Source organism: Euleptes europaea, chromosome 7 (assembly GCF_029931775.1).
Source record: "Euleptes europaea isolate rEulEur1 chromosome 7, rEulEur1.hap1, whole genome shotgun sequence".
NCBI lineage: Eukaryota > Metazoa > Chordata > Lepidosauria > Squamata > Sphaerodactylidae > Euleptes > Euleptes europaea.
In genome coordinates, this window is record NC_079318.1 from 57,373,923 (window position 1) to 57,391,361 (window position 17,439).

Sequence of the window (17,439 nt, forward strand, 5' to 3'; positions counted from 1 at the left end):
ATCAGTTCACACAACTGTGCTGCAGAAAACAAGGTAGTCTCTCTTGATAGTCACACAACATCAAATCATACCCATCATTTTTTTTTGTTTGGCTGCCATATCTTTTTACAATCTGGTTGCGCACTAAACTTGTATAGCCACGGTGATTTATAAACCTCTGTGTAGAGGAACAGCTCTGCTCCATTTCTGACCATTTTACAATATAATTTCTGGGGTAAAATCTGCTAGCCTTACTCCAAAAGCATCAAGCCGTTGACCAATGATAAAGATTTAAAAATTATAGTACAGCAACTATTTCTGTGGCCAGACAGCTGCACATTTCATCAACTAACCTAGCACAACTACATTTCTGAGGGATTTTCCTGTAGTGAATGACACACATGACAAGGGATTCATATTTTATGCCTAAAGTAGAATTATAAGACCAGTTCACTAAATCTGACATCCTACGCAAACCATTCTGTCAATGCACTCACTAAAAAGCCACTGTTGCAGTGTTTTGGAACTTAAGGTTTTTGGACCTTAAGGACTAACCAGCCATATGAAGTGAATGGTGCTTGGATGATGCATGCATTTGTTAAATTGTTAAATGTACCAAGAGTGTGGCTGTGCTGTGATGCACCATTAGCTACAAAATGACCCGAGAATGCCACCCTCTTTTTGACTTATGACATACAGCACATCGGAAATACCCATCCATTACGTTGCTCCAAAGCAGGACCATTTTCCTATTAGGAAATGAAACATTTACCTGAAAAATAAAGTAAGTGATAATTTCCATGCAAGGTTACAAAGGTACAGATATAAGACTTACATGTTTTTTACTTCGAGGGCTTTTTCAAGATAACCACCACTCAGCAGTGCTTTTATAAGGTGGGAATAACCAAAGGAATCAATATCTTTCTTTTGTGCCTTTAGTAAAATATTGTATGCTTCTGCAATGAGAATTTTAAACAATTATTGCATCAGTTGGTACTGAAATGGCTCTCATCTTTTTAATTTTTTTAAAAAAGACATCATTTGAAACAGATCTATTCCTCTTTCCTTCAAGTAGCTGAGATTTCAAAGGTATATTTAAGAAACTGTTTTCTCAGCTGAAGTGAATGCTCTTTTCTGTGTAATTGTTCTTAAAAATACAAAATTTCCCCCTAAACTTTCAGTAGCTTAAATTTGCCTTCATTGTTTAAAACACATACAGATATGCACAATGCACCCAGCTACTGCCAGGGATGACTTTAACAACTTATGCCTCAACCATCTACAAATTTTTCTTTTTAAATTCATCAGCGTGCCCATGACTATGCCATTTGTTTTGCAAACATACTGCATAGGATGTTAATGCTATTCCTAATTCTCAGGTAGGGACTTACAATGTTTGATATTGTATCATAGTAGCATGGCAGCAAATATTGGCAGTGTTTTCAGTATTGGGAAATCAAATTATTTGGCTACGACAAGATTTACATAAAAACATACAATTTACAAATATACAGATATTTAACAAGTAAACTAAAGCTGCATTTATTTGACTGATTAACAGTTTTATTTCACACATTCACAATAACTGTCAGTTTGTGAAAAGACGTTACCAAAAAAAGAAAAAAGAAAAAAGGTAACCACACTTTTCAGTCATTTACTTTTCTGAAACAAGATGATGCTGCTGTAAACATCCTGTAGAAACTGTAATATATACTCCAAATTTTTTTTCTACATCAGGAAAAAAATTACTGAATTTCCTAACTTCACTCAAAGAAATGTCGAAATAATTTTTAACATCTGAAATAGAAGTGTACTCCACTATAGTACATGAGATCCTATATACTTTGCATATGCAAATGTCAGTTCAGTCTGTTTTTGAAAATGTATTTATAGATCAAGAGACAGAATAAATGAGAAACAACTTGGACTGTTACAGCATATTCTTAGCAATGCGAGTTCTACTGGATCCAACTATGGTATGCTCAAGGACAAAGGACTCGGTAATATTCATGTAATTATGGGACAGGCACTATTCAAATACTGCATATATTCAGAACAGTTGGTACTTACAAAGACATTCATTAATTTTAAACATTCATATGCAAGTATTTTAACTTCTTTATATGTCCACCATGTTCACATTTTAGGCATAGCAATTTGTGTCTAATATCTAAAAGATGCATTCTCAGATATACAGACTATGGTGAGTGACAGAGGTTTTCGCCTGTGATGTAGCTGCACCTTATGAGCCTTGCACTGTCCCTGGACAGTTCAAGACAAATAGTGTTATAGGCTCTACGGCCACCCTTTTGCGAGGGAGTCATTTTAGGAGCAGGACAACAGTGAGGGTGCTGTGACATCATGGCTTTTACTGAGGGATGTTCTCGTTTGTTAGTAACCCCCTAATGAAAAGGAAGAGTTGGGGATGTAATGTTCAGGTGAGAACTGAATATGGGTTGGAATCCAAGTGCGAGCTGAATGGACTTGAAATTGGTTTTTGAATTTGTTCTGTTTCCATCACTTTGGGAATACCTTTTGAGAACATAATGTAGTGCACGAATATTTTTGGTTGGAATCATCATGTTCACATTCAGACACTGATAATGTCACTTTTCTCTTCAGGATTCTTCCCCCCTCCCCCGACCATGCAAGTTTGTCAAATTTCTAGATACAACCACATGCCCACAAGGTTTGAACAGAGTCATTGTTATGATCACAAAAGCAGCCACTGGTGATCACAAAAGCAGCCCCCCCCCCCCCGCAACTATGCTTATTTAATACCAAAGGAGAAAGGATTCATTTATCCAGTAGGAAAAATACCCATCCTCCCTCTAGAATTTATCAGCAAACTTAATTGTATTCTCTTCGGACTTAATCAAAATGGGGAAGAGGGACTTTCCTACAACAGAAAATAATGGTTACACTGATAAATTAGCCATAAACTAGTCTTTATCATGGGAGAGTGTGTGTGTGGGATGACGACTACAGAGTGCTTGTAGACTCAACACTATAAGAAATACAGATCTGGTAACATTTAGGGAACAGCAGTTTTATGCAGCAGAGCATTTGCTATTTGGTAGAGATCCCCACAGGTATACCCAGTTTGTATTGAAAGAGTGATCACACTTCTTTTTTTTTTTAAAGGAAGAATCATAATTCACTTACCTTCAACTTTACCCTTTTTGCAGAGTATGAATATTTGCTTTTGAGGATCAAAAGACGGTTCAGAAGGTTGCAAAGAGGAAGAAAGGGTAGGATAGACATCCTCATCGTACCAAGCCTAAAAAAAAAAGTAGTTGATACTAACAGGGTTATCTTCCCCTTAAGTTCCATCTTAGCATATTCTTTAATGCAAGGCATATTCTTTAATGCAAATATTCTACCATGAAACATCAAAAGTAAAATATACCTCGGGCACATCAAAAGGAACTTCCTGATTATTCATTTTAAGAATATCTGCTAGGATCCTCAAGGTTCTTTCACGTGGGATGGCATTTTCTTCTTGCATTTTAGTCCAAATGGAGTCAGCCCTTTGCCCATCATTGTTTTGCTCTGAAAGGAGAAGTTAAGCACAATCAAAATCAAACAAACAGGGATCATCGAAAGATGTCACTGGCATTTATGCACACTGGACATGAATGGATTTTCCCATTTTACCAAACTGGTCCAAATCAACTTCCTTATTTCCTTAGCATAGTTTAAATCTGCTCTTTTCTGTTCCCAATATTTAAAAACCAAGATGGATCACAGTAATAACTTTCATAAGTGTTGCATTCAATATGCATCAAGACCCACAGGGCAGTAACCTATCATACAACTCCTCAAACAAGTGACTTAAGATGGGATCAGTACAAAAGAAAGCTCTACAATGGTGGTGGGGGGAATGGAGAAGAGGAGATATTGGAGAAGTGGCTTATGCATCTGTGCAGCAAGAGTTCTTTCCCAGGCAATGGCCAGTATTTTTTGAAATGCAAAACAAACAAACAAACAAACAAACAAACAAACAAACCATCCGTAACATATTTCAGGATGAATTTTGAGTATGGATTTTTTGGGTAGGAATTCTCATAAAATACCAAAGAACTGGCAAAAAAATTTCTAACAGTTGGCACAATGAACGTTTCTTTCCTTCATTTACAATCTCTCATTCTCTGGGACAAGCATGGCAACAATACAAATTATCAAACTGAACTAAGATTTTATTTTAGAAAGGTGAGAAATCTAAGTTTAATCTGCAAATCGCCCATCAATCTTCACTATAGTTGATGATAGACTATCAAACTGAAATACAATCTTGTTCAATAAACTGGAACTTCCACAGTAATTCTCTGAAAATTACTACACCTCAGAATTCTCATTTCTGCATTGAAATAAAACTTTTTTTTCAAAAAGAGAAAACTATTGCATTGTAGATATATCACAGACTTATTTTTATCCCTGTGCATCTATACATGTTGCCGGGGGTGGGGGAGGAGATAAAACTGACTCCCCAGATATGGAAAGCAAGGTGATTCTTCTGTCTTGGACCCTACTTAATCCAAACAAATGCTCCCATATTTTCAAGCCAGGGTATCTGAGAAGCCAGTATTTACCTGGATTGAGATTCATACTTAGGAGCGGCATACTAGTTAGAGTGTTGGTCTAAGATTGGGAAGACCAGATTTGCAATTCCTACTGAGCCATGAAGCTATGTGACCTTGGGCCAACGGCACACTGTCAGCCTAACCTACCTCACAGGGCAGTTGTGAGGAAAAGACAGAAGGGGAGGATGCGCTTCCTTTCATATACAAATGAAATATTTACTCTAATTGTGTCACTGAAAGAATTCGTGACATCTTTCCTTTCCTCTTACAAGGTCCTCTTTCTTTGATTCAGACAATTACAGTGAAAAAAAATATTTTTTAAAAACCACAGGATTGTTGATGGCATATGGTTTTTAGAATATAAAAGAGTTGCATATTGCAATTATTTAGTATCGAATAAGTAAAGGCCTTGGCTGGGTTCAGACACGTGCCCCTAACCCAACAAATTGGGAAGTCTACGACCCTGCCTTTCTCCTCTAGTCTGACATGGCACAGCCCATTCACATGAACACGTGAAGCTGCCTTATACAGAATCAGACCCTCGGTCCATCAAAGTCAGTATTGTCTACTCAGTCCGGCAGCGGCTCTCCAGGGTCTCAGGCAGAGGTCTTTCACATCACCTCCTTGCCTAGTCCCTTTAACTGGAGATGCTGGGGATTGAATTTGGGACCTTCTGCATGCCAAGCAGAGGCTCTACCACTGAGCCACAGTCCCTCCACCTATTCTTCTGCATGTGTTGTCAGTTTGGCCTCTTGGTTTTCAAATCAGGCGGGGGGGGGGTTGGGAGAACATTGTATGTCCTCCCCAGAAGGATCCTTTCAAAGTCCATCCTCTTGGCAGTGAGAGGTGCCTCCCCACCCCCAATTACTCATGCATAATTGCCAGCAGCAGAAGACACATCCTCATTAGCCTATATACAACATGGAGGACACGTTTCTTCAAAAATGATTTTATGTTTACACTCAACTCCACTCCTGAGGGGAAACTTCAATTTAGTGACTCTAATACACAGAAATAGCTACAGAAACAGAGTAGCACCACTTTTAACAGGTGGCCTAGAATGGTCACACATAGGTAAGTGCATGTTGTTGTTGTCTTAATATGGCAAAGCTGCAAACCTTTCTATTTATTTGCGGAGATGGAAGTGGTTGTGCATTTTCTTGCTGACTGAAGAATTTGCAAAACAGAGTTCTATAAAATTTATCTTCTGAAAATTTCTCCTCTCAGCAGACATGCTGTCAGTATGAGTAACCAATTGGAGGGAGACAGGCTGCTGTTGGGAAGGAAGAGGACTCCCTCCTATTGACGGAAGATTGGGTTTTTTTGTGCCTAGTTGCTTTGTTATGGTGAACCAGGAGTTGTAAAGCAAGAATGCACTTTATTTTTCTAACACCATGGCTGTTGAGAAAATGAAATGAAATACAAAAAAATGAATAATGTATATGGTAAGCCATTTCTCAATTGAACATTCTTTTTTGATAACAAAAGAGGAATATGCTCTTTTATTTACAAACAACCTACTTTCATGTTTTTTCAGGAGATATAAAGGAGTCCAAAAACCAAATATCCTATATATAGTTCCAGGCAGGTAGCCATGTTAGTCTGTTGCAACAAAAACAGAGTGGCATATTGTGTAAGTAATATATTGTGGTGTAAGCTATTGTGGACTACAGACCACCCTGTCAGATCCGTAAAATGATATCTTCAGTTGACAAACATCAACAGGCATAAATATGTCCCAGAAACATAATAGGTAGCAGTGGATGCGACATTTCTATGCAGACATTTAATGTATGTTAGATTGTTTTGGTTCAGCAATACTTTCATACAGACTTACTGCTAGTTCTTTTTTACACGGCCATTTGGCACATAACACTTCTGATGAAATGGACTTTTATTGCCCAAGTGAGATGTTCCACCCAACCATAGCTGGGTGACAAGGAGAACCTCTATGCTCCTGCCTTCTCTTCACTCCTCCACTACCAGGTGTTGGCTAACTACAGCTTCCTGTGTTACCTGAATGGGGAAACATTGATCAGCACTAGCCTCCAAATCACAAATTGCAAACTTAACCTCTGAACCATGGCCTGAGCTGGCATTAGCCACAGTCTGCCAATCATGGTGAAAATCAGGAGGTGAAGGAGGTAGCTTGTGCAAAAATGGAAGGGTGTGAGCTGCAGGACACAAGAGTTGCCACAAACCATGGTTTCATGTGATATTTGAACTGAAAGCATCACAAGATCTTTTTGTTGTTTTTCCTCAATACATCATTTTCCTTCAAAGATGGCATGTTTGTGTAAACTGGAACATTTAACTGTACAAGTGTACTTAAAATGCAACTGATTTATATATGGGTTACTCTTATCAAGAATGAAGAAACAAAGACAAAGGCCACAGATGCATGAAGAAGAGCCATACAAGCATGAACGATTACTCCCAACCCCCACAAGTTGCAGCTTTTAGAACAGCTTCCTCATGGGAAGAGGTTTTAGGTTTTTTTAAATTCCCAAGAGTTTGGGAATGTGTGGTAGAGCCCTTGACATTTTCTTTGAACAGAAGACCCCCGTCCCATGCTGGGTCTACATGTTTTTGAAAGAAGTACAAGCCTACAGCTCTCACAGGTGAAGGAACTGTTGTGCTGTTCTGTGGCTCTCAGGACTTTTGAACTGTCAGGATGGTTTCTCAGAAGAACAGCTTACAGAAAGTATGGCTTTACAAAGTAGGCTTTACAAAACTGACATGTCTGCAAAAATTCTCTCTCCCATCTCTGCCCAATTGAGATCCTGCAGTCACCCAGTGGCTATGAAGTTCTCAATTTTCCAGCATTGTCATCTAATGCTTAACAGGTTGCCCACATACTGGTTACATTATGAAAGGCTTTGGAGAGATTTGCTTGGAGACTGAAAAAAGTATTTGGCTATCTTCTATTGAAAACAATTATGTATGTTGCAAAGAGGAACATCTTTTCAAATTCTTTTGTAGACAGCAAAACAAGACAGCACTTCAAAGTGAAGAGAGAAATTACACAGAGATTCTTGAATTTCTGAAACATGGTTTAGTACTATACAATGATGGGAAATGGCAATGTTCTTTAAAGAACTCCTCAAGAGATAAATACCACCTATGCAGAAGCAAATAGATGATTTACAAAAACCTTCAATTATCATTCAACCAAAGTAAGCCAACTGCAGAATGTTTCCTTATTCAAGTTAACACTCTAAAACTGAAAGAAAGAAACTAACTGGTAAATGGGAATACAGCTGAAGCACAATGAATAACATCTCACCTATGGCTATGGGGCTGAAAAAAATGCACAGATGACATCCCAAGTGCTTTACGAATAAATATGCCAGAATAATGGCCAGACAATACGTGAAGGAAACATTTTCTAGATGTCTTTCAACTAGAAAGCCAATTGAGCTTGCAGTGGGGAAAAGAGGGAGGATGGAGAAATAACAGGCACAGCAGGGTGAAAAGCAGAGGCCACAACTTTTATCAACAAGCAGTGTGGCCCATAGGAGAATGCAGACTGACAGCTAGAGGGCAGGGCATAAAGCACGATGCCCAGCAGCTTGGCCACTAGGTAAGAATCAGAAAAAGGATGACTCACAGCAGAGACTGTGGCTGTCAGTTCAAGGTTCGGTTTTATTGCATATGGCCAAAGGCCCTTACAAGAGTTAATCAGAAAACACTATGGATTACAGATAACAATAACTGATAAAAAGTTACATTTTAGTACAAATTAAAACTCAAAAGGAGTGCTTCTGCTAGCCCGCTGATTGCACACACACCCCGTGATGGCAGCGACGAATTCGGATATCTGCCCTGACAACTTTCTTGGTGACTCTGGGGCCTGTCAGTTTTTATAACCCACTGCTGAATTTGGCCCTTCCCAGCAGCAAGTCAATTTGGGTCCTCTTTGCCCCTCAAGACCCCACATGTAGGGTTACTCTGTGCTCAAACTGCAACAGAGATCACCACGCCAGACGAATAATTTCCTCCACGGACTGATATGTGAAAGATGAAATGCCCAAACAAAGATCAATCAGGAATCAGAGTAGGAATTCCGTCTTGGTCCTATCAACCACAAAACCACAGTAAATAAGTCAGGAAGGCTGTACAAATGCATTATATCCGACTAGGTCCCAGCTCATCCTCCTTTCTACAACCCTTGAATGAACTGGAGAGCCACAGGTCTCCCTTGTGTCTGCAACAATTGTTTTCTGTTCCCAGTCTGGCAGTACAACACAGTCTCAGCAAAAGAAGTGAGATATTCCTGGGAAAGCAATAGTTTTGTTCAGCATACCCATGCATTGCCTGAGCTTCCAACAGCAGTTGTGCAGCTGCCCCAATACTGCATTCTACCTGCTCCTCCTCCCCTACAAGCAGCACAGTACATGCCAGAATAAAAGGAAGAGGATAAACCTTCATACCAGATTTGCACATCTGCCAGAGAGCATATTAACTATCTGGTACCTGTTATGTCGTCCCGTCCCCCCCAGGTTAAAACTCTCAGACTTGTTAATAATGCAAGCTTTTTCAATAAACTTCAAGTATGCAGTGCTATGTAGCTACTCCCAGCCCTTCTTCCAAATCCAATGTACTTTTGCAACCACAAATGTGAACACAGGCCCAGTTACGTCAGGAATTGAATTTACGTTCCTTGGAGACTTACCCTGGAGATCTATGCCAATTATCTTTGTTTCTCAAACTAGAAACTACATTTGCTACACTTGCAGCCTTTCCCACCAAAAACATCTTATCCTTAAAATTAGCGAAGTAGGCATTTTAAAAATGAGGAATAGAAGAATTTGCCATACTTTTTTCAAAATTGTAGTCCTGAGAACATGCCGGAAGAAATACAGCTATGATTACAGAAGGCCAAGTTTTGCCATCAGCTTTCTCAACTGATGTCCTATGCATTCTGATTATTAGCCTAGTAGATAGTTCCATACACTAACTGTAAGAATCATTGACAATCTTCCTGCTTCTCTCTCTCTCTCCTTTTCATACACCTGCCACAGGGTACAAATATTCAGAGCAGTAGCTGTGTTAGACTGTTTCAGGAATTGATTTATTCTGTCATCAAGTTTTGCCCCCTGCATTAACCCACATAGTAAAGACTGAGATGCATATGGCAACAGTGAGCATTGTGAGCTACATGCATTTCATCTCAGTTGTTATTGGGAGGCTCAAACCATTTTATTCTGGACATAGGTACGCCTAGCTTATCAAACACTTGAGATTTCCCCACCGATAAAAAACAGAACAACAAACCACCTACTGACTTACTGCATAATTTTAACAGATAGTAATACATCTCATCTCTATCACACTCAAACAGCTTTTCAGTCAATTCCACCAGGTTTTCCATAGCTTCAACCTTTAACAAGAAAAAGAAAACATATACCATAGTTATAAACCATTTGAGTGCAATGACAAAAGTATTTTGTACGTATTTTTTGACAATCATGTAAATTTCCCATTTGCTACGCCACAGAGCTATGTCCCGCAGGACCTGGGGAAGGAAGGGGTCAGGAGCAACTACAAATCATGGCTAGTAAGCCTTTTCTTTTCTTTTCTTTAAAATAAACTTTATTACATACATAAAAATTACATACATACATAAAATTGGGGGAAAGGCTAGTAAGCCTTTTCCATTACCCTGATATGGAAAGCCAAGGCTAGCCAGATCTTGTCAGATCTCAGAATCTAAGCAGGGTCGACCCTGGCAAGCATTTGGAAGGGAGACCTCCAAGGAATACCAGGGTGGCCATGCAAAGGCAGGCAATAGCAAACCACTTCTGAATGTATCTTGCCTTGGAAAGCCCACCAGGGGGTCATCATAAATCGGCTGTGACTTGACAGCAAAAAAAAAAAGCCTTCTCAGTAGGTAGCAGAGAAAAAGGAAGGCAGCTGCTGCTTCTTGCCTTCTCTGATGGTCAAGGGAATATAATAAATTCTGCCTTAGCTTACTAGCTGTTATTTGTCATTAACCCTGACCTCTTCCTTCCCCATATCCTGTGGCACATGGAGAGAATTTAGGGAAATGACAAATTGGGGGACAGGAAGACAAATGCTCTTTTCTCTGCTGGGCTTGTGCTACAGCGGTATTCATCAGAGGGAGAATGGATGCTAGTTGTTGAAGAGAAGGCAAGTGAACATTTGGTATTGTTTGGGATATAATCTCAAAGACAGGAAAACAGCAGCAACTGACCTTCCATCCTAGTTTCAGACTGCTGCTAACTGGGGGATGTGTTTTAAATGGTAGTTTGTATGTACAGAGAAATCAAAGAATCTTATGACTCACAACACAGATGTTGCAGATGTTGCAGAATTCTTGCCCTAAATATTAAAGGAATTCTACAATATACGTACGTAATTATTTGTAATACACTTCTCTGCAAACCACCGCAACCGACCTGGACGAGCTCTCAAGCCAGGAGTCTGCAAAGCAAAAAAAAAGCACTTGCTTACTTGCGGCAGTTGTTAATGCAAAGGACAATTATTTCTTGACTTTGCCAACTGTGAATTACAGCATCCTTCAGTTATTTCTAGGATTCTGGCAGCCATCACGGATTTGCCATCTTTATTATTACCGTCCACATTTTTTCATGACAGTTACCTGTTCATTTATTTTGGCCCATTTTCTCATGCAACAATCACAGCACAAACTTAGTCTTCAAGGAACAGTCATGGGTCTGTACAATTTTACCTAACAGTATTCTAAGTTTCTCCTAATATTGTCGAAGGCTTTCACGGTCAGAGTTCATTGGTTCTTGTAGGTTATCCGGGCTGTGTAACCGTGGTCTTGGAATTTTCTTTCCTGACATTTCGCCAGCAACTGTGGCAGGCATCTTCAGAGTAGTAACACTGAAGGACAGTGAAGGACACTGTCCTTCAGTGTTACTACTCTGAAGATGCCTGCCACAGTTGCTGGCGAAACGTTTCTCCTAATAGTCTGTACCATTTTTATCAGCAGACAATATTGTTACTTTGTCTTAAACAGCATGCTGTCCATCAAAAATACTCTTACTAACCTGACAAGCAATGTTCAGTGAGTTCCACTGGCTTTGTTAACCTAGCTACAACCCAGCTAACATAACCTTGTTATCATGAACTGGTCCACCCTCCCCACCTTCTCCTCACTTTTTACAATGCTCACCTCCAACCTACACACATGGAAGGGGTGTTCATTTTACAAGAAAGCTTTAAAAATGCATTGGAGGCACCAAGCAATGCAATTTCTGTAGCCAAACTAACATATGAGACAACCGTAACTGGGGTGCCTTCTAAGCAGAAATCCATGTTCACCAATTCCACAGTAGCAGTAAAAGATGTCTGATTCTGACTGCATGGCTAGGTCTAGATATAAGGTGCCAAAACTTTTCAGAGCAACCTGAAAGCTGCACGCTAATAACCCTAGCACTAGTGGTATCTTAAAAAGCCTGCTTAGCAGCTTATAGCACAATATTTATATCCCCTTCCCCAGGTATCCAATGCCATATTACTACTGATGGTGAGGGATTTAATAGTAAGTGGATAAGACCCTTTCCTAAGAAGAGCTGGGATTTCTAAAAGGAAGCGTGGGATATAAATACAAGGATCAAAATAAACTTTAATTCAGAAAAGCGTTACAGATAAGAAAATCTTTACATGCACTTGTGGTCCAGACTAAACAACTTCTACAGCACATGTTATTTCTGCCTTTGCTCCCAGAAGACATTACAGGAGTTAAAGAGCAACAGTAAAAAAAAAAAAGTTTTAAGTTTTAAGGTACTCTATTATATATTAGTATAGATCCAGAATACAGCTGAAGGTCTGCTTGGCTTTTCTGTTTTCCCTTCACACTCCAGACTCATCCTTCCTATCTTGACACCACCTCTTAGAGCATGGAGAGCCTCAGGAACAGTGTGGGATGCAGCACTGAGGGCTGCAGCAGGAAGATCACCTCCTTTCTGAAATCATCTTTCTCCCTCGTGCAAGCAAAAGCATGCTCATCCAAGCCAATGAATCCAAAACAGAAACTTTATTCTTCTGCTCACACCTGCAAGTTACATACGTTTATGTAATTGACTTACAGAACTTCTAACGTGGTCATTAACTTTGCTTTTGCATGTATTTATTTATATTCCACTTTTCTCCCCACAGTCGCAACTCAAAGTGGCTTAGAACATCGTTCTCCCCTCTTCCATTTTCTTAAAACAACAACCCCGTGAGGTAAGCCAGGCTGAGAGTTTGTGGCAGGCTCAAGGTCATCCAGTGAGCTTTCATGGTAGAAGTGGGTAAAAGTTATGATTAAACATTATAAACTAGAATAGTCTGATCAGTTTTTTTCTCTCTGAAAAGTCTTAGTGATGAAACAAAGTTGGTCCTCCTGAGACAGAAGTTTCACCTATGGCAAAGGACGATAAATGGAAGACAGCTGCAGAACAAGTACAATGGAGGAAAAGTTAAAAAAAAGCATGTTTTGTAGGAAGTGGCTTCCCCTCAAACACTTAGTTCCTTTGTAGTGTTTTCATCAAAATGCTACCTGACCCACCCCAAAAAATCAGTGGTGTTCTGTCTGTCTCCCAGCTCTCACTCTCCCTTGTGCACACCCAAATAGAATGTGTACAGTAACAACTGAAAAGCAGCTTGAAAACTACTACATTAAGCTGAAAACAACTACATTACATTTTCTCTCTTTGAGAATATTGAGAATCTCACGCTCTGCAAGAATATCAAATAATGAGTTTACAGATGCAAATGTGGGAAAATTATTTTGTGACTTATCGAGCAGATTCAAACAAATTACTTGTACGTTATTCTATAATACGTGGTATTGGCAAGCAAATAAAGTGACACAACCTGTATGTTGGTTTAAATCGTCACTGTCATCCCCTCCCCCATTTAAACATCTACTAAGCAACTTTATAAGGAACAGGAGGGAAATAATGGAAAACTGAAGAGTTAATATCTTACACAACATGCCCTTGGAAATTAAAGAGAAGTATGTTACTTGTATCCGTAGATAATCCTCTTTGTGACATGGCAGAACTAAAACGCAGCATTCACTTCCAACTTTCAATATCATTGCTCCTCCAAATGCCAATGATCTAAACAGCTTTAAAGGCTGAAAACTTTATATAGCAAATCCTCCTCTGTTTAGAAATGATTGCTGCACACATCACTATAAGGACAGCTGAGTTATACAGGGGGTATTCTTGTGTTTCATTTTGAAATTGAGAAGTGTTTTCAGATACAGTAGGCTCTCAATCATCAAAAGAACATCTAGGTCAGATTAACTAAATCTCCAGGGTTTGCACGATTGTCCGTATTTGTGGCTTATCTCTAACCATCTTACTGAATCCTCAACATTGTGCCTAGTATGAAATGGAGACATATAAATACAGAATATTGTAAAAAAAAAAAAAAAAAAATCAAAACCATACTATAACAAAAAAATCAAATAAAATGTCATTTTTAAAAATAAAGCTATAACTTCCTCCAAGTGAAAATACTAACATGGTAAAACTACATTTATTGTGTTTTATGAACTATTTGAATGATAATTTTGTTGCTCATCTGGTACAGAATAGTTGGGTGTATTCGCTGGTCTTTAAAATGTTCTTTTTAAAAAAAAGTATGTCAAAGTATTAAAAAAGTGTTTTGCTTCACTGCGTAGCCTTCAGCCTTCACTGTGATGTTGTAACAACAGAAGCCTGATTAGATTATACCACCATGATGGCTGTTGGTGTGTGGAAATATATTTATAAGAAAATTAGCAAGATACATCAAAATATTTAAACTTTAGCCATTAAGTGGTGCTTAAGTGGAGTTCACTTGTTTTGAAATAGCTTTTTAATGAATCCAAGACAGCTTGTGATCTGCCCGGGCATGGAACTACAACGGGCCACAATTCAGGTCTACTCTTTTACTGCTTTATTCAAGTCAATATTACCAGCAATGGAACAAGCAATGCCAAATCTTGGTCCATCTCTCTTCCTAGTTTAGTACTTGTCTATTAGCTTTCACGGAGTACAATACTTTACCCCGTATATTGTAATGTATACATCTGTTGGTACCTCACACAGACACACACAAAACATTAACATCTGTTCATGAAAAACAATTTGATCCAACCATCTACCACGTGATACATTTCTCTCCAGGCATACAGTATTCTATTATCAGTTTTTGTGTTAGTGACACTAAAACTCATTAGAATATAAGAATGAATTGTTCCCTATAGCACTGGTAATGGCAGACAGCCAATAATATCATTATATGACTAAGATTAAAATGTCAAGCACATACAGGGAAAGTGTATTGCTCCCAAAAAAGTGGTATTTTTAGGCTGTGATATTCTGGAATCATTAACTATGTGGATTAGGAAGAAAGGCATAATCTGTATTGCCTAAAATAACCTTTAAGCAGTCTACACATCCCAGCACACTGTGGTGTACTCACAATCTGCAAAACTAACCAGGTAACTATAGGTAGGTAACTGGATTTTTTAAAAACTGACTTACTCCTCTGATACATAAATGAACGATATAACTAAAATAGAGGTAATGGTGAATTGCTTAATACAGCTATACAAGTAAGGAAAACACACCTGTCAATCTGGCAACCTTGCAATCATGCAATTACTTCCTAGTACTACGTGTCTCATAGGTAGATCCACACTTCAGGATGGATGGGTTGGACTATTTTTAATAGGGTGGGAACAAATATTTCACGGAAACTGGTTGAAAATTAAGGCTTAATTCAAACTTAATGGCAAACCACGGTTCAGTGTTGATCGAATGAGTTTTGGGCTTCCTTGCATTATCCTTTTCTCTCCTCCCTCACCATGCATGCCATGCACTAACCAGCTACTGCCTTGCTTTTGGCAAACCAGAGATTGCTGTTACTTCCAAACCAGCCAAGTATGCTTTACATTTGCTGGACAAACTAAAATAAAACTAATGATGGCTTACAGCACAAGTGGAACTAACTAATGTGCAGAATGCTACAGGATATAGTGCAAGCTATCCAAAAGCTCCTTTACACAGTACAAAACTATGGTCTGGCATTACGTCCAACCAACGTAACATAGTAAAACCTTTCAATGAAATAATTCATTTACTGGTTAAGAGTTTCCAAGTTACATTTAACACCACTTGAATTCCACAAATCAAGACAGATGCAAAAGGTATTCAGATTAATTTCACTTCCCCTGAAGACTGACTTTCCCTTACTGCCTGACTGTACCTTGCATTAGGGATACAACACTAATTTGAACCACAAATCTCCAAATAGAAAGCTACTTTGTCACTAAAGTTGTTAAAAAGTTAGATTTATCACCAGAAAATTAAAGTATTTCTAATTTTTCCAAAAACATTAGGTGCTATTACATAAAGTTGTTCTACTCCCAACCTCCTAAGTATCAGATTATGCACTTTATTCAGCTAAAAGCTACTTTAACACAACAACCAGGAAACCCAAGTGGACTTAACAATGGTGTAAACCAGCGCAAGCCATGCTTAACACAAACCAAATTCAACCATGGATGCAAATCAACAATGGTTAACACTTTAAAGGGGAAATGGAATTTACAAACCATGGTTTGCAGGGAACCAGTTCTTCAGTTATACTTAGGTTGATGTGTCTGGACTTTGGGGACACTTTTCCTCTGGACTTGGGAATAGCTCCACACTACTAAAATTATTGGTTTTAAAACCAATTGCTTCTGTCATTACAGCCATCGTTAATGGCAGAAGCTAGGGAACTCTATCCCCCCTCCTCTTAAGCCTCCAAAACCCACTGCCTGCCTCTCTCTTCTTAACAAATTACAGGCCAAGACTTTGTAATTGCTACATATTGTTCCTCTACATGGACCAGCAAGTAAAATTAAAGAGCTGAAGAGAGACTGAAACAGCATAATCCATACTAAAAAGCTCAACTGAGACTCTAAACAAGTCTAAGAAACCCTAATCCAATGAGCATAAAAAAGACAAGCAAGTATGCCAGATGTCCACTTTCTCTCCTGATAAACCAAGGGAAAGTAAAGTTTCTAGAATTTTTTTTAAAAATTTAATCAATGGCTGAATACCAGGCTCACAAATTTTAAAGAAACAGAAAATTAAACGGGTGATGTAGCAATAACAGATATTTAAGTAGTTGATTTGTTTACTAGATTAATACGTAAATGACTGTCTACGTTTACCAGGCTTTTCCCCCACCTTAGTCCCAGAAATAGCCTTTAGGGCAAGACTTTATGGACTAGATCCCACAACTACTTTCTTCTAATACAGGAGCTTTTTTCTGGAGCAAGGAACCTTCCACTGACATGAGATTAAGAACATAAGAAAAGCCACGCTGGATCAAGGCCCATCAAGTCCAGCAGTCTGTTTACACAGTGGCCAACCGGGTGCCTCTAGGAAGCCCACAAACAAGACGACTGCAGCAGCACCATCCTGCCTGTGTTCCACAGCACTTAAAGGCATGCTTTTCTGATACTGGAGAGAATAGGTATGCATCATGACTAGTATTCATTTTGACTAGTTTACCTAGAGCTGATATTGTACCGAAATAAAACTTCACTTGACATTTTGACAAGTAGCCATGGATAGCTCTATCCTCTATGAACATGTGCACTCCTCTCTTAAAGCCTTCCAAGCTGGTAGCCATCACCACATCCTGGAGCAGGGAGTTCTACAATTTAACTAGGTTCTTCTTTAGACCAAACTCACAGGATCCAACATGATGCATATAAGTTCTTATCAAAATGCACAACACCAGGCAAACCTATGACATTCTGGCTGTTGCTGGTCATAAAACAAGCTTTGACTGCAGTATCTGCCCTCCCACCCCTTCAATATATTCTATTGCTGTTTTCTTATAGAGATGC

General features: G+C 38.9%; 1 protein-coding gene across 1 annotated transcript in view; it reads right to left on the reverse strand.

The window, feature by feature from the left end:
- LRPPRC (leucine rich pentatricopeptide repeat containing) overlaps window positions 1-17,439 on the reverse strand; it is a 116,335-nt gene that overhangs the window by 24,630 nt on the left and 74,266 nt on the right. Inside the window, exons 29-33 of the mRNA XM_056853382.1 lie at window positions 10,941-11,009; window positions 9,855-9,945; window positions 3,389-3,531; window positions 3,145-3,259; window positions 815-935 (exon numbers count right to left, since the gene is read on the reverse strand). Coding sequence (XP_056709360.1) covers window positions 815-935; window positions 3,145-3,259; window positions 3,389-3,531; window positions 9,855-9,945; window positions 10,941-11,009 — 539 coding nt within the window. The remainder of the gene's footprint in view (window positions 1-814; window positions 936-3,144; window positions 3,260-3,388; window positions 3,532-9,854; window positions 9,946-10,940; window positions 11,010-17,439) is intronic.